This window comes from Perca fluviatilis, chromosome 6, assembly GCF_010015445.1.
Source record: "Perca fluviatilis chromosome 6, GENO_Pfluv_1.0, whole genome shotgun sequence".
In the NCBI taxonomy this organism is placed as follows: Eukaryota; Metazoa; Chordata; class Actinopteri; order Perciformes; family Percidae; genus Perca; species Perca fluviatilis.
Window position 1 is genome coordinate 34,587,716 of NC_053117.1, and position 23,996 is coordinate 34,611,711.

General features: G+C 40.2%; 1 protein-coding gene across 1 annotated transcript; it reads left to right on the forward strand.

Moving 5' to 3' along the window:
• The first annotated feature begins 417 nt into the window (after window positions 1–417).
• Window positions 418–5,001, forward strand: LOC120560310 (probable G-protein coupled receptor 21). Its single transcript, XM_039802646.1, has one exon. It carries the CDS (start codon window positions 774–776, stop codon window positions 1,818–1,820), a length of 1,047 nt encoding a protein of 348 aa, XP_039658580.1. The 5' UTR covers window positions 418–773; the 3' UTR covers window positions 1,821–5,001.
• Window positions 5,002–23,996: the final 18,995 nt, after the last annotated feature.

The following is a 23,996-nucleotide window of genomic DNA, read 5'->3' on the forward strand; positions in this document are numbered from 1 at the left end:
TGGTGACTTTATCCATCACCTCTGGTTGTTCCCTGCCGGCGCTCGTCTGTCTCCAAAACTCTTCCTGCTCGAGAAGCTTTGTGTGTGTGTGTGTGTGTGTATGTGTCTGTGAAAAAGTGTGTATGTGTTCATCCCCTGTCAGCGAACCATGGATGAGGCTGCCACTTCAAGATCTGACGCTATTGTTTGGACTCTCTTGCTTTTGTTTGCTGAGACAGCCTTCGCTGTCAGTGTGGAGGAGTGTTAACATTGGAGCTGCTGGGAATTTCGGCATTGTTTTTCCCTCCCTTTTCCTTTGCAAAGACAGGAAGTGGATGCCAGGATTTTTCGGTGGCTGCGTGCCGGAGCAGAGTGCTTACATCAGGACTTGCAGTTGAGGCAGGAGGGGGGTGGGGGGGGTGGGGGGGATATGATAAACAGCTGCAAGGGGAGGACGGTTTGCGGTTCTGCAGCATCACACTGGCATCTCTGGTTCTGCGTTGGAAATTTGCTTCTCGAGGATGCACGAATGCACATATTTCACACTCGGCTGCAGCAGACTTTGGCTTGCATACACCGATGGATTACTGCTTCTTTAAGAAACTGGCTCCCTGCCCACTGAGGGAGAAAAGATGCTGATTTAGGAAGGGAAAAAAGCACTCTGTTTTTGGAGCGGAAGACTGAACGGGCCACTTCAGGATCAGAAAAGAGACTCTGATGACAGGTTAACGGCTGCGTTGAGCTGAAACCGCCCCCCCCCCCTCCTGCTCCCTACTCCCCCCCCCAGTCCAAACATGAACTCTTCCTCCGATGCAAACCAAAGTGGCTCTCCCCCGTTCTGCCTGCTGGGCGCCGCGGGTTACTCCCGCAGCCTGGATACCTGCGTGCTGGAGGTGGTTGTCATTCTCTTCCTCACCGTGCTCATCATCGCGGGCAACCTGGTGGTGATCTTCGTCTTCCACTGCGCCCCGCTGCTGCACCACCACACCACCAGCCACTTCATCCAGACCATGGCCTACGCCGACCTGCTGGTGGGCGTCAGCTGCCTGGTGCCCTCGCTGTCCCTCCTCCACTACCTCCGGGGCCTGAATGAGGAGCTCACCTGCAAGGCGTTCGGCTATATGGTTTCCGTGCTGAAGAGCGTCTCCATGGCCTCGCTGGCGTGCATCAGCGTGGACCGCTACATTGCTATCACCCGTCCTCTGTCGTACGCCACGCTGGTGACGCCGTGCCGGCTGAGGGCGTGCATCGTCCTCATCTGGGTTTACTCCGCCCTGATCTTCCTGCCGTCCTTCTTCGGCTGGGGCAAGCCGGGTTACCACGGGGACATATTTCAGTGGTGCGCTGACTCTTGGGAGACCAACCCTGGGTTCAGCACCTTCATCTTGGTGCTGCTCTACGCGCCGGCAACGCTCACCGTCTGCTTCACCTACGGGAGTATATTCCGAATCTGCCGGCAGCACACGCGGGAGATCACCCAGCGCCACGCTCGCTTCAGCTCGCAGACGGAGGGCGATAAAGGCGAACGGGGGGAGCGCTGCGAGGGCTGCCCGGACAAACGCTACGCCATGGTGCTCTTCCGCATCACTAGTGTCTTCTACGTGCTGTGGATGCCGTACATCCTCTACTTCCTCCTGGAGAGCGCCGGGCTGTATCACCACAAGGTGGCGTCCTTCCTCACAACATGGTTGGCGATTAGCAACAGCTTCTGTAACTGTCTCATCTACAGCCTCTCCAACAGCGTCTTCCGGAAAGGTCTCGGCCGCCTCTTTAGCCCGTTGTTTTCCTCCTGCCTTGGCTGCATGGACGCCAAAAAGGCTCCAGCTCCCATCAGCCCGTGAGCAGACCCTCGATGGGTATGGGAAGTATGAGCCCTGACAACGATGAATTCGGTTGGGTCTCGGATTTCTTTAAGGTTTGCTTTGCACTCCGCTGCATAGCATGACACAGGTCTTTTTGGTCCCGCATTAAAATATGTTGAGGACCCCCTGCACGGAGCATGCAGAGGTGCCCGTGCAGATGCCTGTCGGTCGTCTCAAAGGCTGATTTTTGTGGAGGCTATGAAGCTTTCTCAAATGCTCTCGAGTGTCATGCTGCTCTTTCATGGCTGCAAAGATCACAAGCTGACGACACAGTAAAGAAGTTTGATATTGATAAAGAAAGTGGACTGTAGGAATAGGATTCATGTGTGTGTCACTTCAATGGATTTAATAAACCCTCTCGCCTGCACTGACTTAACAACTCCCAGAAGCAAAAAAAATAATAGGAAAGCACAGCGCGACTTGTGTTGTTGCAATCCACTGAAATGCAAAAAATATTTTGAATCTTTTCAAGCCTGCCTGAAAAATCTGCAAATTGTCTTGGTTTTTTCAGGGTAGAATCAGGTGATGCAAAAAATGTTGACACTACACTTGAAACAGACTACTGATCTGTTTCCCTTTTAGATTTTATGAGTGTATGAAAATCTGATAATCAGCCTGTGTGTGAGTTAAACATGTGTATCAGATGGACTTTAAGCTCATTTCCCAGAGAGAAGATTGAGGTTTATTTCAGAGCTTGTGTGTGTTTTATTCCTCTCTTTTGAAGCTGGGTGTTAGCGGGAAGCTTCAAGTATGTTTACACGGTCTTGGGTTTCACATGAAATTGTTGATTGAAGAATTAGCTTTACTTACTAAGAAGGCCACTGACCGGGGACATTTTGCTGCCGGCAGACAGTGGCATGTCCTCATCAAAGAGACAATACATAGTATTTATTTGAAGAGTTGTATTCTCTGTTTGCATTTCCTCCTCAGGTTTATCAGCGGTTCTTTGTTAAGCCTCTGGGCTGTTTGCCTTTTGAGCTCAGCTGAAACAGTACATGACTCCTAAATCACAAGCCACGTAGCGTCTTAAGATAATCACCTCCTGACCTGTCACGTGTTGGTGAATCTGCTGTCTGCCGGGATACACCCGAACACCATGCAAAGACTAACTTGACTGTAGTCTTTATTGCTTGTGTCTCTTGAGCCCTCAAGCAGGTAACAGCTGTTCCAGGGTGAAGTGGATGAGAAGCGTTATCGCTGTGCATCACGAGCCCGACTTCAGAGTGTAAGAGGGTCAGAGCACTTTTTCAGAGAGCCAGTGACCACTTGCGGCTTCATGTAAATAGACTTCAGAGTTTAAATATTTAAACAGTGGCTAACTGGGCCCCTGATGTAAAGTAGGCCTCTATGATTACAAATGATCTTGTGGATGGAGTGCTGTTGCGTGTTTCATAAAATACTTTATTTGTCACAGCCAAGAGGTCTGACACGCGACACTCAAGACTGAATCTGTTTGTTTTTTTACAGTGTGGAGAAGAAGAAGTGATTCTTTACGAACTGCAGGGAGATTTAAGACCTAAAGATTTAAGTGCTAGAGTTTTAAAGTCACAATGAAATGGTATTTCTGAGAGCGTCTTGCTCTTGAATTTGATATATTTGTGGTGGTTGAAAAAGAAGAGGAAACAAAAAAAACCCACAATAGCCCAAAGTATATGGACGGCCGATCACCAACCTTTGTGTAGCCGACTTTATCTGGGGCTGTTCTCAAGGTTTTGGGCTCCTGAGATTTTTAAGCAACAGCATACGTAGGTATTTTCAAAGGCAAAACAAAGCCTTGGATCAAATTCAGATTTTCTTTTTTTTTATAAATGTATATTCTTTCCGTGGAAATAGCATGCTAAATTTGCAGTAAACTATAAAATTTAACTGAAAACCAAACCCCAGTTTGCAACACTCTGGTGTTGTAAATTGATGTGTATTTTATTTATTTATTGGTTAATTTAACAGGGAAAGTTTACATTAATAAACCTTGCTGCCAATGAGCCGGATAGAAGAACCTGCAAGAGAAACTGTCATCTAAGCATAAGAACTATATCAAGTTAGGGTTAGCCTGAACTTGGGCCACATTTTTCCTCAAATATTATGTGTAAATGACATTTTTCGATGAGGTTATTTCATATCTCAATAATGATATTTATCACGATATAGCATGTTTTCTAGTAATTAATAAATAAATACATAATTATTATGTATTTAAATACACAATTATTTAATAAATAAATAGTCTATATGAAATAGCTACATGGTAAAGGCTATTTTTGTATATCAGTACTTGCATCGTCAAAATGACGCAAATATGGGCACCTTGATAGCTCAGTTGGTAGAGGGGGCGCCCATATGTAGAGGTTTACTCCTCCACGCAGCGGGCCAGGGTTCAACTCCGACCTGCAGCCCTTTGCTGCATGTCATTCCCCCTCTTTCTCCCCTTTCATGTCTTCAGCTGTCCTGTCAAATAAAGGCCTAAAAATGGCCCAAAAAAATGACGTTACTATAATATTGCCATAATGCAGTTTGGCTGCTGGTATTTCAAAATCGCGATAAAAACTATGATTTTGACTTTGAAGACAACTTTTCTGTGATATGTTAAAAAAAAATAAAAAATACTCGAAACATAGTTGAAAATGCAGTTTAGTTGTATGGGAACGTAATTTTAGGAGACAGAGCTGAAGAATGTGTATCGTTTGTCTAAGATTTTCCAAAGTCAGAGTGCAGATTGTAGGTGATATGTTCGGCCTGTACCAATGAATTTAGGGGTAAGAAGACATAAAATAAAGGCAGTACATCTCATCTGTTACACAGTTTCCCGGCTGAACTGAATATGGTAAACCATTCAGCTTTCCTGTAGGGCACCCCCAAACTAGTGATAGACCGATTATCGGCCCTGGACGATTATCGGTCCGTTTGCAGATCTTTATCGGCGTTTTATTTGCCTGATAAATGATAAAGTTAATTCGTTAAAAAGTGCGCTACTTTGGCTCGGCTACAGCTCTGTGTCTGTCCCTCTGCTTCGGTTTCACTCACCACTGAGTCTGACTTAATCTATGACTTAGACTTTCTGACTCTCTTTTACTGCGTATTATGTTGAAAGTTCAGCTTAAAGCATTTAAACAAAGTTTGGTAACACTTTACTTGAAGATATGTACGTAAGAGTGACATGACACTGTCATGAACACAGTCATGACACATGAACCATAACTCTAACCATAACCCTAACTTGTCATGACAAAAACAAAATGACACTTAATGACAGAAGCGTTATGTCATATACGTTTATGACATGTTTTTAATGTTTATGACACGTTCATGACAGTGTCATGTCACTCTTATGTAGATACCTTCAAGTAAAGTGTAACCCAACGTTTTATGTTGGAGTTTGTAACATTCCAAAATCTTTATTTTGACTTAAAGATTTTCATTTTCACCGTGAATGCATATTGGTTCCAAATATCGGTTTCAATGACTATTGGAAAAACTAGCATCGGTCGATCCCTACCACAAACATTTGGTCATAAAGTGTATTACATACGATTCAAATGTATTACAGATGAGATTTTGATATGAAATTATGAAAACTTAAAAAATAAATAACATTTAATGTTATTCTTGTGTATTATCTTGTGTAAGAGGAATCATTTTAAAAAACCATTTGAAAAGATAAAAGTCATCTTTAATTTCATTGTGACTTTAAAAGCAGCTGTTACTGTAAGGTGTTGAGTCATCTTACATTGAAAAGATAAAAGTCATCTTTAATTTCATTTTTAAAAGCAGCTGTTACTGTAAGGTGTTGAGTCGTCTTACATTTCCCCTCTAGAGACGCCATATTTCACCACAGGGGTTTAGGGTTCGGAGTAGAGTTTGGGTTCAGAGTTTAGAGGTAGGACTTTTCCGGTGCAACAGACACACCAGCTGCTGTCAGGGAGATCAAACCTCCCACCGACTCTGCTGCCCCCTCCCCCACTTTCTACAAAAGTTTTCTATGTAAAGTATGTGTTATGTATCTGCTATGAAAATGTAATTTCCTGCAAAGTGTTTGATCATGTTTGATCCACGCTCGATTCCTTGTAAAAGACGCTCCACCGACAGACTTTTCCTGCATGACTCTGGTTCAGTCTGGATCGATGTTTCTGTCTCATGATGCTACTGAGAGCAATTTACTGACTGTACTCCTTGTCTCAGCATCCTAACTACTGTTGTGTAACCCAGATGGCTTATCATGTTTTCTTATGAGGGCAACCAGTTGTTCATGTCGGAACACCCTCTGGCCTGCCTGTGAACTTCTCCAGTTGCTGCTGTCGTGACAGAATGACGCAAATGGGCAAAAAGCTTAAAACAACAAAAACACGTTATACAATCAGAGTCTCAAGAGCTAAAGCATTAAAGGTCTTATTCAACATACAAATGACATTAAACACAACATACTGTATTTGCATCGTTTTTCCTTGACAGCAGTGGGAGTCAGTGCAATACAGCTTGTTGTTGCTCCCTCAAACCACTACGAATCAATAATAGTAGAAAGATCTGAATGAAAGGGTTTTAATTATCTTAACTCTGGATGAAGCGTTTGCTATTCAGCATGTAATCTGAACAAGTTGTCTGCAGATTATTGTAAATGGGGAGATGTTGTTGTCTGATTAAAGTGAGATGGTCTGATTACTGTGTTTTGAATTTAGTTGGTATCAAAAATATTCAAAAATGTACCATCAAACTATTTATTACAGTTGCAGTTTGGAAGAGGTCTTTGAAATTGAGATTAATTCTTACTTCCTTAATCCCTCAACGACCCTGAATACAGGATGGGAGGGGGATTTGTTACCCTCTTATATTGAAAACACATTACCAGCAAATTTATGATCAGTGTGCTACTTTATGGCTGTGGTTTCAATCACTGGATGGAAGCACTCCATTTTATCTTGTTGTATATAATATACAATGTATATCAGCATAAATTTCAACCGTAGCATTCCTTTCTCTACATACTACAGAGGAGAGGTGACAAACACCTACAAGAAAAAATTGTTTTGCTTTAGGTAAGGACAAAAACAAATGAAGTGCATTAGGGCTGGGTGAAATGACAATAAAAAATGTCTATCGTATATGTTTTTCTATATCGTTTCTATCAAAGTATCAAAAAAAAAAAACAGCGGCTGAACTGTGTTATAGGAATATTAATGTTAATTTACACTGACATTCTGATCATTGCTCTATATGTTTCATGTAGACTACTTTTCAAATTACAATAAAACATGCTATGTCATGATGTATGTCGTTATCAAAATATTAAATGACAAATATTGGTATAGAAGATTTTGGCTATATCGCCCAGCTCTAAAGTGCATCATAAAATATAAATTTCATGTCCAATTATGTATTTATTGGACTTTTCCACCTTTATTTGACAGGACAGTTAGTTGAGAAAGGGGTGGGAAATGTCACAGGTCGGATTCGAACCCTGGACCTCTGTGTTGAGGCATAAACCTCTGAGCCAACCCGGCCACAATTTCATGTCAATTTTCAATAAATTTAAGATAAATTTGTATGATCTTCACGGTTCTTCCATGCTAATGTATGGATCACAAGTAAGGTGTTTGTTTTGATTACTGAAATATGTCCCAAAAAACATATAGGGGAGAAACAAAACTTACATTTTTGCTACAGTATGTTTGTTTCTCTGGAAATTTAAACTGATGCCATGATAAACAACATGAAGTCAAGGAGAGGGTTAACTTTTCCTGCTACAGATTTCCAACTGTGGTCAGAAAGCACAGGGGAGACACTTGTTTCTCTCACTATGACTCTAGAGTCGCTACTCGCTCTGAAGGTAATCGCCTTCACTCTCTCACTCGCTTCACGCGCAAACGCACACACACACACACACACACACACACACACACACACACACACACACACATATGCCGGCCCTGCTATTCTCATAAAGAGATCGACGCACACACCAACGTCACACGAGTATAAACGTCAGGCCATTTACGTAGGCTACAGTGAAAGCTCTGCGTGGAGCCTCCGCAGAATCATAAATCATGCTTAAGTAGTGAACTACAGTAGCTGAGGAGCTAACCAGTAACAAGCTAGCCAGCCAGCGAACATGCTAGACGAGTTTGCAAACTGGTTAGTTCCAGACAATAAATTTTCAGTTTATTCAAAAGACCTATTTGTACCACTGACTCCTGTCCTCATAACTATCTTAAAACATTGCTCTATTGTAGTACAGTATGCACTCCGGCAGAATTACATAAAATATGGATTTATGGTGCAATGTAGCAAATAATCTATCATAACTTTCTTAATTTATGATTTCCTTTTGGTCAACGGTGCAAATTTGTGTGTCGTTGTTCACCAAAGGTGAACTTCACGTGAATGGAATTGGACTTACTAGCGAGCGAATATGTTGGAATTGAACATTTTGCAGTTATAAAAGCTGGTGTTACTGGGCCTTAATTCAGAATTATTAAACCCCAAAACAACTGTTCTGAAGAGAGGAGGAGCGTGGCTGTGTACTGGTTTTGTTCACTGAGAAGAGACTGCTTTATTTGGCACACATGACTCTTTCTGTGCCAAAGAGACGGTTCCTGCTGTGTTCACATGATGTGACTCGCATTTTTTTTGGTGATTTGTGTTGATACAGAGCTTGCTGTGATGATGTAACTGGGTTTTGATCAATAACGGTTTTTAAAAGCCAAAACTAACATTTTTATGTAGAAGTTGTTTGAAAGTTTGACAATTGCCATGCCTAAAAAGTCTCTAAAACAGCGTTCGGACACTGGACACTGAAATATCACCAATAAATTCAGTTTAGCAGCTTTTTTGTTTAAAGGCTGAACCATATTTATGCTTTTAAAGATGCACTCCCCTCTGTACAATGTGTACACATTTTTCTCTTTGAGTATACTGCCTAGCCACAAATTTGCACTGTGAAAATGTGATTAATTCACTGTATTATAAGATCATAAGACATCAAATAGGCAGCAAAGTGAAACAAATTGAAGATCTTTAAACTTTTTATTTATTCAGGGAGGAGTAAACTGCGAGCAATGCTCTCTTTTGCAGGAACACCCTGACCACGTACACCCAGATTTATCCTGCAGGTTGACTGATTGAACCGGCAACCTACCCATTTGGATACAATGACCAAACAAACAAACAACGCCTCAGGATTAGGGAAGTGACCAAATAACCCACCATGAAGCCCCCATCATATTGTTAATACTGTGCTTTTGTGCATATTTCCCAAAACAATCTAAATTAGCACAAACCAGTTGACAAACAGTAAGACTTGTTCTGCAACCTTGTTCCCAAATCGTATAATGGTATGATACAAAATCCACTATCACGAGAGATATCGTTAGTTATGGGAATGAAGAACCGGTTCCAAATTGTACGATCCTTCGGAATCAAAAGCCTCCGAGCTTATCAATTCCTTTTATCGATGCCGGCATGTTTTTCTTACAGTTGCATGATGCAAAACAATGTTGCGTCTATGCTGTTGGAAACTAGCACCAAGAAGTAGTCATGGCGGAGAGGAAGACACCATCCAAAGCGTGGCTTCATTTTAAGGAGAAAGATGACAACAGTGCTGCTTGTAATGTCTGTAGAATTATTATTTCAAGTAAGGCTAGAAACAGCAGCAGTATTCTAAATCATCTTCCTGCGATAAGGCAATCGATACAGAATCGGACCGATAACCAGAATCGATAATGGCATTGGTATCAATAAAATCTTCAAATCTATTCCCATTCCTAGATATCAATTTATAATTCTAAAATTCCTGAAAAATCAATTGAAGCAAAAATCTTAACAATAAAACTGCAATATTCGAGGTATTTAGGGAATAGTTACCATAGTAGACAAAACATCTGACGATAGACAAATATTCATTGTCATATCGCCAAAACTAAGTCGGGAGTCTCTTAGTGATGAGCAACATTTTAACTTTCCACATATTTAATTATGCTATTTCTAAGTCAGTTACATGATTTAAGCACTTTCCAGCTGTGCTTAGAAACTTCCATTAAAACTTTTGATCTCAGATTTTTAGTTCTGCAACTAACTACGGTAATTAAAACAGTGAAAAATGCCATCACAAGTAGTCTTGTTTTGCCAGACCTTCCTCCACAGCGCTGCGGAAGAGGGTCTGGCAAAACCAACCATTCACAATTGTCATGGGCGGCGCTAAGTGCTATACAGAGCAAAATAGCCTCGAAAAGTTGTTTTAGTCGTGCAACAGAAAACTCAGATTGGACAGATAGTCTAGCTAGCTGTCTGGATTTACCCTGCAGAGATCTGAGGAGCAGTTAACCATAGTCCTCAGAAATCCACCAGAGTTTAGAATGTCAACACAAAGGAAGATCATGGCAACGGATATCCGGCATAAATGAGTGAAATCGAGTGAAATGTCCGCCTGCAACGGAGCAACTGTCGAGGACATAGACTACAAATTTAGAGACGAATACGTCTTCAAATGTCTTATTGTGTCCGACCAACAGTCCAATATTCAATTTACATTGGAGAAACTTTAAACCTGGCATTTTTTGCTTAAGAAATTACAGAAACAATTACCAAAATAGCTGACAATAATTTTTTTATGACAATCGACTAATGGATTAATCTTTATAGTAAATATTAGCTTAATACTACTATTATTATTACTATTTTTTTTTAAGATTATTTTTTGGGCATTTTCAGCCTTTATTTTTGACAGGACAGCTGAAGACATGAGAGGGGAGAGAGAGGGGGAATGAGATGCAGCAAAGGGCCACAGGTTGGAGTCAAACCCAGGTCCGCTGCATCAAGGAGTAAACCTCGATATATGGCCACTTGCTCTACCAAGTGAGCTATCTGGGCGCCCCTCTAATGACTTTTTGACAATCTAAAGGAAGCTGCTTCCTTCTTACTTAACATTTTTACAGTTTGTTGCATGGCACACACAGATCCCACGGAGCTTCTCCCCTCACTGCTTTCATCCCCTGATTCAAAAACATGTAATGTCAAAGTTTATGTTTTTATTTTCCTGTGGGAAAATCATGATGTTGTCCGACTCGCATTGCAGTCAAGAGTTAGAAAGAGCCTCTACCCCCAACCCCCCGGGGGAAATGCCTTTTCACAGAGACCAACAGTGCCAAATTTGGACCCGAACTGAGAGCAGAAAGTGGGGGGGGGGGGGTGAGATTTTATGTATTTAGCTTGGAACGGTCCGGCTTGGCTCTCCTCCACCCACACACTATTATTTCCAACGTGAGATCGGACAAATGTGATGTCTTCTGGCATGAAACCCAAACTCGCTGTTGAATATTCTTGAACTTATTAATGTTAATACTTGTATTCCTCAAAATGTCTGTATTTTGGAAGTTTTGAGGAATGAACATGAGATAATGGTGTTAGAATCCAGTGCAATAAAACCCAATTCACCTATCTGTATTTACCAGAAAACAGTGTTTGTTTCAGATGCATATTTAAATGGAATCTCATCGTAAATAGTGTGTTTATGTAATGTGTAATGAGGATGTATGAAGACTTTCCTGTAGTCTGTAGTCTGGCAGGTTTCCACCTCATGTTGACGATGTTTAGGACTTATGTGGAGTTATATGGCTGCAGCTATCTAACTAAACTAATTGGTTTTATTGTTGAGTATTTGTTTGGTCTATTAAATGGTGATAAATGTTGATCAGTGTTTCCCAAAGTGTTCCCAAATGAGAATTCTGCCATTTGTTCACCCATTGTAGATTTCGCAGTGATATTATTTCTCCTGTTGAAGCTATAACTGGCGTCATAATGGAGGTCTAACTGCCTGGGTGTTAGTAATGGCAGGTAAGAAAGCATTTGTTCCCAAATTATTGCAACTTTTTGTTCTCGTCTGACTCCAAACCTGAAGAAGCTTGTTCTGGATATGGGCTCATTAAATGATCTATTTACTGCTTTAATTCTAACTTGCTGGCTTTTTTTTCTTCCCCGGATGCTCTTTGTGTTTCCGCCATAATGCACTGTTAATGGCACTAATGTGACTGCTGCTTTGTTTAATGAAACACTGTGGAGATGTGGCTCAATCAATCAATCAATCATGATAGAGTTAATAAGGCAATTTAATGAGGCACAGAAAAGCTCATTATTTCTCCCTTTTAGTTGTTTTTTAATGAACTTGTGAGAGAAAAAGAAAAACATACATATTTATATAAAATCATTTCGATTTCGAGATGGCATTTTTTTTTAGCAAATAAATTTAATTTTTAAGTTTAAGTTAATTTTTATTTTATTATTTTCTAAAAGTGTGTTTGTGTAACATAACAAATAAAAAAAAATAAACGTCACAGCAAATCCAGTGTATTCAGTATAAGCATGGACACAAGATTAAAACTAGAAGGGCACTCGCAGAGAGCAGACCTCCTCCAAGGCCATGCACAAAAAATAATTTCTGTATCTGCCCCGTCATTCCGATCTACTCCGAAATTTAAAAAGTTCTTCCTCGGTCCACGCTACAACCTTCCACCAAGTTTCATGAAAATCAGGCCAGTCATTCTTCTGTGATCCTGCTTACAGACAAAAAAACTGATCTGAAAACATAACCTCTTTGTTGGAGTTAATGACTGAGTTGCGGCATTTTTTGCAGTGTTTGTGTGTGTGTGTTTGTGTTTGTGTGTGTGTGTGTGTGTGTGTGTGTGTCTGGGTGTTTTAACGTAGCGTGTTTGGGAACCTGAGCGATAAGAAGGTAGAGGTCCTATCTGCAATCAGAGTGAAAACAGCCTGTTCATGCTGCTGGTTATTCTTAGAGCCGAGGAAATGAGCCTGGAGCCAGGTCGACACACACACGCACACACACACACACACACACACACACACACACACACACACACACACACACACACACGGACACAGCCAGATACAGTATGCACTGATAGGCATACGCCACAGACACAAAGACTACAGTTATACCATGAATAGTTCTGAGAAACAGAAATAATGAGTTGAAAGGGCCAGTAAAACAAAGTTGTGGAATGTAACTAAGTACATTTACAGCAGTACTTTACTTTAAGATTGGGCAAGATTGGGTAGCTCACCTGGTGGAGCGGGCGCCCATGCATAGAGGTTTACGTAGGTTCAGCTCCGACCTGCGGCCCTTTGCTGCATGTCATTTCCCCTCTCTCTCCCCTTTTGGGTCTAAGCTGTCCTGTACAAATAAAGGCCTAAAATGGCCAAAAAATAATATAAAAAAAGTTAAAAAAATAAAAAAAGAGCAAGGATTTAAATAATGTCTCCACTTTCAGGTCTATAACTCGGTCCTCACAAAGACAAAAGTACAAGTGTGCACACACACTTCTTTTCTATCCTTTTGCTGTTTTTGTGCAGTTCAGTACAGTTAGACTACACTAAAAAAGAATTAATTAATAGCCGCATGATGTAATCTTGTGTGTGTGTGTGTGTGTGTGTGTGTGTGTGTGTGTGTGTGTGTGTGTGTGTGTGTGTGTGTGTGTGTGTGTCCCCGATAACCAGAAATAGAGACAATATAAACACTGATGATTATCAGGGCCAAAGAATACTGCGCTGCAAAAAATATCTGCCACTACTGTTAATGTAGCTCTTCAAACATCCACGAATCAAAAATCATTACCACGTTAGGTTTGAAACAATATTAAGATTCCTGTACTTACATAACTGTGCAGAGTAAAATAAATGTTTGTTTTTGTATTAGTTTATTAGATTATCACATTGCATTCAACGTGGGTTTGACTGAATATATTTAGCTTCATTAAATCACTTTAGAAGATTGACATTTTTAGCAGTGTAAGGTCTGGAGCTGCCCAGGTCTGTGGTGGGAACCTCTGAAACAGTGCTGAAATTCCTCGGCTTCCCTCTTTGTTCATTATTCTAACTTCCTTTCATTCTTCTCCAGCTCACTCACTCACACACTCTCTCTGTGGCCAAGCACTTTTTTTTTAAACCTAAAGTTGATCATTTCATTACAGTAAGCTTCCTGTTTTATTTTTTACCCTACAAAGGCAGAGAGCAGTAGAAGCTGTGAAGTTGAAAATGCATCTCAATGGAGGTTTTTACCGCAGTTTTCGGCACACTGCCTGTTGTCTGTTTCCTGTTAATGGTCAACTCTGTGCGTTGGACACAAACCAACTAGCCAACAGTTTGGCTGGGGTAGAAATGCATGCCCAAAAGAAAAAGCCCACAAATCTGGTCAGAAGGAGAAACACACCTACTTTTAAACATTATGAAAGACTTCAACAGGTTTTTGGATATGCGCAAATATCACAACGCCGAACTTTTCAAGAAGGTGGTTGAAGGAATGAAAAAGGGAGGCTATGTTTCTACGGTCAGCAAGTCTTCTGCAGGTGGAAAACTTTGAAAGAAATCCTATTTTGATGGTTGCATGTACAGTACGTGAATACATAACATGAATATTAGTGGAATATTCATTTTAGCCATGTAAACGGCTTACTAGGAGCAGAGGTGTCAAAAGTATTCACATTCATTACTCAAGTAGAAGTATAGATACTAGGGTTTGAAAAGACTTTTGTAGAAGTTGAAGTATCAACTCAAGCTTTTTACTTAAGTAAAAGTGTAAAAGTACTGGTTTCAAAACTACTTAAAGTATAAAAGTAAAAGTAATGTAAGGCAGAGATCTTCAACAGGGGGTCCTCAGAGTCATTGCAGGGGGGCCTCCAAATTATTGTAAATTGTTGAGTCTTTAAAAAAAAAAAATAATTAAAATGCCTTAACATAATTCCAACATATTATTAGCAAATATAAATTCCCACTGATGATAGGCTTACTGGCCTATAGGTAAGGTAGTCACTAAGATATCAGCCCACAGATACAGTTAATCCTAGATTTACTGTGCCACATATGTAACATTAAAATATGATTTATAAAATCATGCCAACAATTAATATTTTAATAGCTTATGAAAAAAAGGTATGTAAGAAGGCTTTAGGTTACCCTAACAGTTATTGTAGGCCCAGTTTAATATGCAACTTCATTTCATACAATATGTAGTGGGTCCCTGCTACATCTCACTTTAAGTTAAGGGGCCCTTGGTTTAAAAAACGTTCAAGACCCCTGATGTAAGGGGGGGGAATGCCATTAAGGACAACAGTTTAACTCTAAAACGCGGGGACAAAATCATATGACTATAATAATGTTATATTAAAATCATACCTGCAAACTCAAAAAGGTGACACGTAGGCTACATCTCTTCTGTGCTTTTCAGACAACGGCAGCTACAGTCTGGTGTTAAGAGTTCTCTGCAGCCCAGTCTCACTGAAAAGCGTACAAATACCACGGGTTTCTACCTGTGAAATACGTGCAATGTGTACGCGAAAGTGAAATTGTGCGTACAGTAGATACGTGGAGCGCTCCAATTACAGTAATGGAAACCACTGCGTTTATAGTATAAAGGGACGTGGGACCGCATAAGGAGGTTGGTTGGGGTGGTGGATGGGTAAAACACAGGACTTTCACCCAGGAGACCGGGTCGCAGCCCCGCGGTTTGGCGATTCACATCTGTCATCGGGTTAGTTTTTTGTTAGGCCGTTTATTAGCGTGTTTATGTGGCGGTTTTTGCGATTTTGTAGTGTTTTTTTGTTAAGCCTTCCCCAATGTTTCTTCCCTAAACCCAACCGTTTATTAGTGTGTTTTTGGGACTTTCTTGTGTTACTAAAGCCTTTCCCTGCATTATTTTTCTAAACCCAACCATATCTATGTTTTTGTGTGATGCTGTTCTCGCGATAACACAAAACGCGGGACGCTGAAGCTCGCTATAAAAAGCACCGGTCCCCATTACTTCAATTGGAGCGATCCTATGTAATGCATCGAATTTAGCATTATTATGCGTACACATTGCCACGTATTTCACAGGTAGAAACCCGTGTTATTTGTACGCTTTCGAGTGAGACCGGGTTGGAAATACAGACACACTTTTACACCGTTTAGCTCTCAGCATTTTATCATGTTTACTCCAGCTTCTAGCTAACGCTAGGCTAACCTGCTTCCAACTGTAGTGTTGACTGGCGTCCCGTGCGGCGATGTTCAGTTCCCTCTAAAGTCCGTTTTCGGAGCATCGCGCAGGCATTTAAGTGGCAACTAAATAAGGCACCGAAATCCGTGTTGCTATTCAGTCCGGTAGATAACGGTCGTTAAGGCACCGGTGGCGTATTAGCACCGGGTCTGTGCAGGTGTTATGGATCGCGTACAAACCAATAGGGTGTCGGAATAGCCATGTTTATACTTCTCATCCAACCACAATCAAATTCACTCTCTCCGGATGGAGCGATTTGGAAAGGTTTTTTTGTGTGTGTTTTTTTGAACGATGACTGACGAGCTGGAATGAAAACAAGCCGAACTGAAATAGGAGTAACGAGGCTATTTTTAAAATGTAAGGAGTAGAAAGTACAGATAATTGCGTGAAAATGTAAGGAGTAGAAGTAAAAAGTATGCTGTAAAATAATTACTCAAGTAAAGTATAGATACCCAAAATGTCTACTTAAGTAAGGTAACGGAAGTATTTGTACTTCGTTACTTGACACCTCTGACTAGGAGTAATGTCTCTTTCTGAATAGGAGCAAAAGCCGGAATATTTTCTGGATGTAAACAAAGTCATTGAAGATGTTATATCAGCAGGAACTCAGTGACCGATTTCAGAGGTGACCGAGAGTTTTTTCCTTTACCGGACTTTCTGAAGGAGATTACATTACTGGACAATTTACACTGAGTGAAAGGAATCCATATAAACAAACAAACTGTACGTCTACTCATGAGGACCCACAGCGCTAAAACCAAGTCTTAAAGGGACTCAAGTCTCAAAATCATACATTTGTACTTAAGCACCTGCCATCAGCTCTTAGAAATGTCATCAGTTAATTTGCTACCATGCTATTTTTAATTTGATTGACTTTTATCATCTTTACTTCCCAGCTCATATGCTGAATTTTAAAACAGTTTGTGTGTTGTCACATAATTTAAAAAGGTTCAGCTAAGGAACACTGCTCTCACCTGGGCATCTCCTTTTGTGTGATTGACAATAGAGGACAACGAGCATGTGGCATTGTGGATTGTTTTTTAGGCCAACCGATTTATCTGTCTAGCTTTAGAAGCGAGATCTGATCATGTGGAGAAGTATTCAACTGCCATGTGTACCCAAGACACCCAGGTCTGATATTTAAAGGCCCTATATGATGCTCATTTTCAGGTTTATATTTATGTTTTTGGTTTCTACTCAAACATGTTTGTATGCTTTAATCTTAAAAAACACATTATTTTTCACATACTGTTTGTCTGAAATGCTCTGTTTTAGCGCCTGTCTCTTTAAGCCCAGTCTGCTGTGATTGGTCAGCGGGTCTGGCTCTTCCGCATCTGTGCTCTCGTCTTCTCTGCACCGTCGTTGCAGCCGGGGAATGACTGTAAAGGCAATGTAGCGGCGCTTTCTACCTATATATGGTATAGTTGTGTCAATCACAAGTCCTGATAGCTAGTTTAAGAAGGTTTATGAATATGCACTATGTGCATTTCTTTGTGGCTTGAGTGTTTTAATACTTTCACAATATTTATATAGCACCTCGACCTGCAAATCTCACTTTTTACAATATGGGACCTGTAATGTTTTGTAAGACTTTGATTGCTTTGCACTACACATTAAAAAAATCAATTCCTACATAAGGATATGAAAGAACTGGAATTCTAAATCAAGTGTCTTCTACCTTTAACCCACAAACTGTCCCCACTTTCCAAAAGTGTCTTATCTTACAAAATGTAAAACACAAATTGGTCCTCACACAGATAGAACTACATGATTACACACCGTAGTGTACAATTCATCTCTATATTCAGAACATCAACATACTAGTTAACAACAGTCAACTCTTGGCTGCTGATCGAAAAAGCCTGTTGTTTTCATCTCTTTATATGACAAGCTTCAGGTGTGTTTGAAATCTGTCAGAGCGAGTTACCAAACAGGGGAACGGGTGAAGTTTGGACCAATAAAGCAAAGTGTTGTTTTAAAGCAGTGGCCTGTTTGCATTCCTAACATTCAGAATGTAGCAGCAGCTGGTTCTCAGTTTAAATGGGGCATGTTAACAACGCTAACAAGCCATTTTAGGAAAAATAAAAGATGAATGTAGGAACTTTAATGTTAATGTGTCATGAAAATATTTCAAACATTACTTTTTGATTTGCAGTTTGTATGGAGGCTGTTCACCACATCAAATTGTCTTTAAATGGATGAGAGAGAGCTTCTTCACTTTTCCTGTCGACTTTCCAGTCACACTTATTATTAAACTCTTATCTCCAACATGTCGGCTTTTCAGGCACAACCAAAAAACAAGTTTTGGTTAGTGCATGTTTCATCTTATCGGCCTGAAAGTTTAAGAGTTCGTAGAATTCTATCAGCTCATGGGAGAGAGTGTGTGATTAAAACAAAAACATGAAAATAATCAAACTACAAATATGAGGATTTTTGAAGCAATGTGTGTCTCTACAGGTTGAAAAAGCTGTTCATTCAGTTTAGATAAAAGTAGTGATGTAAGTGTTTCGTAAAAGGAGATAACGCTTCAGTCATTTGTTCAAACTGCAGGGAGGAGATGCAGTTCACAAAATTCCATTAAGATCAATGTTAAAAAAAAGTGGTGAGAAAGTATTCAGATCCTTTACCTAAGTAAAAGTATGAATACCACAGCTTAGAAGTACTCAGTTACAAGTACTGCATTCAAAATGTGACTAACTAAAACTGTTAAAGTGCTCATATTATGCTCAAATGAGCATAATATGAGCACTTTAACAGTTTGAACCTGAAAATTCAGGTTCAGAATTGTATTTAGAGGTTATTTCAGAATAGGTTTACATGGTTGAATTTTCAAAGAACACCATATATTTGTTGTACTGCACATTGCTGCAGCTCCTCTTTTCACCCTGTGTGTTGAGCTCTCTGTTTTAGTTATAGAGTGAGGCATCTCACTTCTGATCCATCTTTGTTGGGAGTCACACATGTACAGTAACTAGGTCAGCACTACAAGTTAGTCAGAAGGAAAGTATGAGGGTGTGCCACGCTAGCAGCTAGGCGAGCATTATAACGTGTGTTACAAAGTGACCATGTTTGTCTCTGAAGTAAAGGCTGGACTACAATAGAGCTGTTTGGAGCAGTTTGTGAACAGTGTTTTCTGTTGGAGATGGTAAGTCCCTTTGGGGTGGACTTTGGACTTTTTCGTAAAGGTTTTTTGTAAACCTATAACATGCACAAAAAAGATATATAACACAATAAAGGAAAGGGAAAAAGCAAAAAAGCACTTTAAAGTTAGAAAATGTACTTAACTATAAAAGTAAAAGTATTTACTCTGCAGGAATGGGCTCTCTGTCAGTATTATATTGTATATTACAGTGTTGGATTACTGATCCATTAAGAAAGCAGTATTTTTGGTGTAGCTGTCTGTATTGGAATAATATAATAATAATAATTTGTAATATAATTAATATAATTTGACTCAACAGTTACACTTTCAAACACGTTGTTAACGTTGTGAAACGTTCACAGTTTGGTTATGGTTAGCACAAAAGCTACTTGAAGTGACGTAGTTTAGTTTGTTCTGTAAAGTAAAACATTTTTTTCAAACGTTTGTATGCAGAGGAGGTCAGACCACAACTGACTTGTTGTATAAGGTATAGTATGAGGCTGTATTGAATTTAAATTCCAACCTAAATGGGCATGAGTTCAAGGGGACACAAGCTATTTGGTGTGAAGCAAACAAGAGATGAATGGGTACAGCATTAAATCAAATTGCACTGGATTTATTTTTGGGACTTTTGTTTAATCTTTTTTTCTGGAACATGTGATAATTTGACTTCTTTGGGCCTCAAACTGTTATTTAATGTAACCATGTGAGAAGTTTAGAGGGGAAACGTCTGGAACTTCTAACAACTTATAGACATCTCGAATGTCACAGGGAGCCACAACCAGACGCTTATCTGTTGTTATGTAAGCGGTCACAAAGCTCTCCTCGCACAAACAGGCTCTCACCAAACGTGTCAGGGGGTTGTTCAGGTCGGGTGAAAGGGCGACGGAATATGACCCCAGACAGCAAGCTTCTTCCCCAGGGCTCGGGGGTGGCTTAAGGAGGGCGACCTTCTCACGCAACATAAACAAAAGTGATAGCAAAGTTTGGGAAAAAAAAAGAGAGACCATGGGATATCATTAGACAGCCCTGCCAGGAAAACTTTTTAGCATTTCCTCTATCTCTCTCGCTCTCTCTCTCTCTCTCGCTCTCTCTCTCTCTCTCTCTCAATGAATTATCCGTGCATTTATATGGAACTAAGCTTTAGGAGCTTTCCATCTTTACTCTCCTCTTTGTTATGTTGCATTCGGAGATCCACACTTTTTGACTGGCACGATGGCAGCCAGCGGAAAAACCAAACTATGGGTACACAAACAATGTTCCTAATGCTCGAGTTCATGTGTAGAGCCCCTGGTGATACTTTGAGCAAAGTCTCATGTTGTGTCGAGCCTTCTTAGTGTTTTAAAAATAGTAGTAGTAGTAGTAGTGCCCCTAGCACTCCCATTCAAAAGGCCATTTGACCGAAAACAACAATACGGTCAATCTTTAAAGTGGAGCTTCCTTCCTAATAATGCTTTTAAACGAAAGTTTGACTCGGGTACATTCACAAAAAGACCCTAGGTTGTATTTTGGCGAGAGTTACGCTTTAATAAGCAAACATATATGATGTGAGTATTATGTTAAAGGAATACGCCACCGTTTGTTGAAATAGGGCTTATCACGGTCTCCCCTAGCTGTAGTTAGGTGGGCCAATGCATTTTTTTTGTCTCAGTGCAAGTAATTAGGTTGTTTTTTTTGTCTTTTGTTGGCTCACTTTTACTCACAACATGCTAACCGGCAACATAGGATTCCATTCACTACGCTAAGCTAACTAGCGGCGCCGCTGCCGGTGTTGCACCGGACTAAAACAATGCATGCACAAAAAATGTGTTGGCCCACCTATCTACAGCCAGGGGAGACCGTGATAAGCCCTATTTCAACAAACGGTGGCGTATCCCTTTAAGACAGGCTTCCTCCTTCTTTCTATCCTTAAACTGTATTGAACAAGGCATCACAATGCAGCGTGGACATAAACAGACACAAAGTCAATCTGGCCTCAGCATAGCTACATGTGGAAGTCTAATAAACACTTAGTGAGCTGAAGATACTGTCATGATACAAAGACTGCTAATTAACAACCTCGGTAAGCTCGGAGCCAAAGATAGCTGGGACAACTGCCCTTTAAGGGTTTCTCCTCCATTCATAATGAGAGTCTTTTCATCACTATTAGACTCACATTCCTCCTGCCAAGCTCGACAAATGAGATTGTTGTGCGGCTTTGGCAGAAGCTGACCGCAGCTGTCACATTAACAAAGCTGTTTTCACTTTGAGTTGATTTGAATAAATGCTGTAACAACACTCAGCACCATCCAAGTTGACTCCACGCTGCTCTTTTTTTTGCAATGAAACCACTGTTTGTTTTCCTTTTCTTGACTCGAGCTAAAAGTTTACACGAGAATGTTGCTGAATGATTTTCAAGGACTTTGGGGATCCTGAAACCTTCACTAACACTCTTCACTAGTATCTGACAGCAGGACATGTTCAACAAATAGGCCTCATTTCCAGTAACACTTCATTATCCCCCCCATCCACCCCCACCCCCCTGTTAGAGTATCTTCAAACGGCCAGCTGTCTGTTTGTAGCAGCTCCACAGATAAAAACAGAAACTCATATTCAACTCAAATATACTGAATTGCCTGGACCAAAACAATTAATGAATGTCTATAAAAAAGGACTGGAATCAACACAAAAGCTGCACCAACTTTCACTGGGATTGTCTAAGTATTTTTGTTATAGCGTAGTAAACACAGCAGTGGGTTGTGTCTACACAGGGATACGTTCAGGCACAGTATTGAGTGTAGGTCAACTGCCTTTTTGGAAGCACTCAGAGCCCAGCACATAAAAACAGAATGACCAAATGTGTAAAACAGATAACAGGGTTAAAATATACTTTCTTTTTAACAACTTCAAGAAAAACAGAGGTAACATAAAATAGTGGGTGTGCAAACAAGTAATACCTTGTTCAAACCGCAAAGTTTACTATCAAAATAAACATTAGAATGGCATAACTCCGACAGCAAATGAGGGTTTTGTTGGTAAAAAAAAAGATTTATGGAGGAGGGTATTATTCAGAGACAAAACTCAAGATTAAAGTCGGAAAGTTTCGAGAAAAAACTTAAATTTAAAAAATATTCTCTGAGATTATAAAGTCATATGTTTGCGGGGAAAAAGTCCCAAATTCTCTGAGGTTAATGTAAAAATTTACCAGAACAACACTCGGAAAAATAGTGTTATTTTTGTCATGGTATACCATATCAGCTGCTAAATCAGACTGCAAAGTATAATTTGATTAGGTCATCCATTGCAGGCAAGTGAAAACTTTTCAGAGAACTTCTGACTTTTTTGTTGCAAATATGACTTTATAATTGCAAATGACTTTATAATCTCCAGAATATTTGAGGTTTTTTTTTCAGAAATTGACGACTTTAAGGATATATGTCCGAATATTACCTTTTGTTCTTTATTTTTTTTACGGCCCTAATACACCGCTGTACGCAACAGTCTGCTGAGCTTTCTTACATTACCATGTCAAAAGAAAATTGACCTTTGTTTAACCAGATTGGTGACGTAAATCTCTTTTCCATGGGACCCTAAATCACAATTACAGCACAATTACTGCAGGATGTTACACAAACCTACACAGAGCCAACATTCACTGAAGGAAGAAGAGTCACATGAGGAAGAAAACTGGGGGAAAGGTGGAAACTAAAAGGCATCTAACTACGTATACAATATTGTCACATTCAGTGTTTGCAAAGTAAATATAGTGGACCATGACTTCTTCCCATGACCTTTCCTGCCTATATTCCTTCCACCCTAATATGTTTCCTACCCTCCTTGCTCCCTTACTCCCCTCCTTTGCCTTCCCCTCCCTCCCTCCCCAAAAGCAGGAGCAGTCAGGGTTCAATCTATTATTCAGTAAGGCTTTTCTGCCGCATACAAACACAGCATCAATAATGGAACCAGCAGCTAATTAATCATTAAAACAGCAGCAGCAGCGTAATCTATGGCTCACTATGGAGTGTGTGTGTGTGTGTGTGTGTGTGTGTGTGTATAGGGCAGAGATGGTTGGGTTTGCGTGGAAGGCAGGTGGGCAGCTTTGCTTCCTGCTGCTGTAGTCAGCCATGTGGTGCCTTTAAGTACATTTTACTCATGCAAGAGGTACTTGTACTTTACTTGAGTATTTCCGGGCTGCACAATATATCGTTTTATTATCGGCATCGCCAAATCAGTTGGCGCAATAAAAGCATCGCAAAAGGCTGCGACATATCGCGAAAGAAACTCGTAGCTTTTTTGTGTTAGTTGAAAGAAAATATCAGTAAAAACTGCACTTTAAAATGTAGCTGTTCGATTTGTTCAATAAAAGAACGTTGGAAAAGATTTCCTTTCATTTGTTTTAAATTCAACAAGAAATGTGTTGTAATTTAGCAGAATACTAAAAGCAGCAGAAATGCAGAACGGAGTACATTTTAATATTTGTTTATTTATTGCAAGTAATATCGTTATCGTGTTATTCAACAACTTTATCGCATATTTCCCTCCTATCGCGCAGCCCTAATTTAATAAGTAACTTTATACTTTTACTCCACCACATCTCAGAGGTGAATAGTGTACTTTTTACTGCGCTACATTTCTATGACAGCTTTAGTTCAGATGCCAGTTTTTTTTAATCCCCTCCCCATGAAAACCATGTATCTCCAGATGCTACAAGTCCTCCAAACGACATTGGTCTATTATTCCTCCCCTCTGATACGACCCACAGGAGCGTTTTCCGTCCTCACATCTAAATCAGAGAACGTAATGGTTGCGGTTTTAAACCCGATGTTAACGTTGTGAAAAGGTCAGAGTTGGGTTATGTTTAGGCACAAAAACTACTTGGTTATGCTTATAAAAAAAGATTGTGGTTTAGGTTGAAATCAGAGTTCACTACTTCATGTGTTGATGTTGAATGTTTGTGATGAACCAAAGAATGAAGTGTTCCTGTATGTGTGTCAGAACATTCTCC

What these genes read in the sequence shown, in the direction of transcription:
- LOC120560310 (XM_039802646.1), top strand. Translation starts at nt 774, where the DNA reads ATGAACTCTTCCTCCGATGCAAACCAAAGTGGCTCTCCCCCGTTCTGC.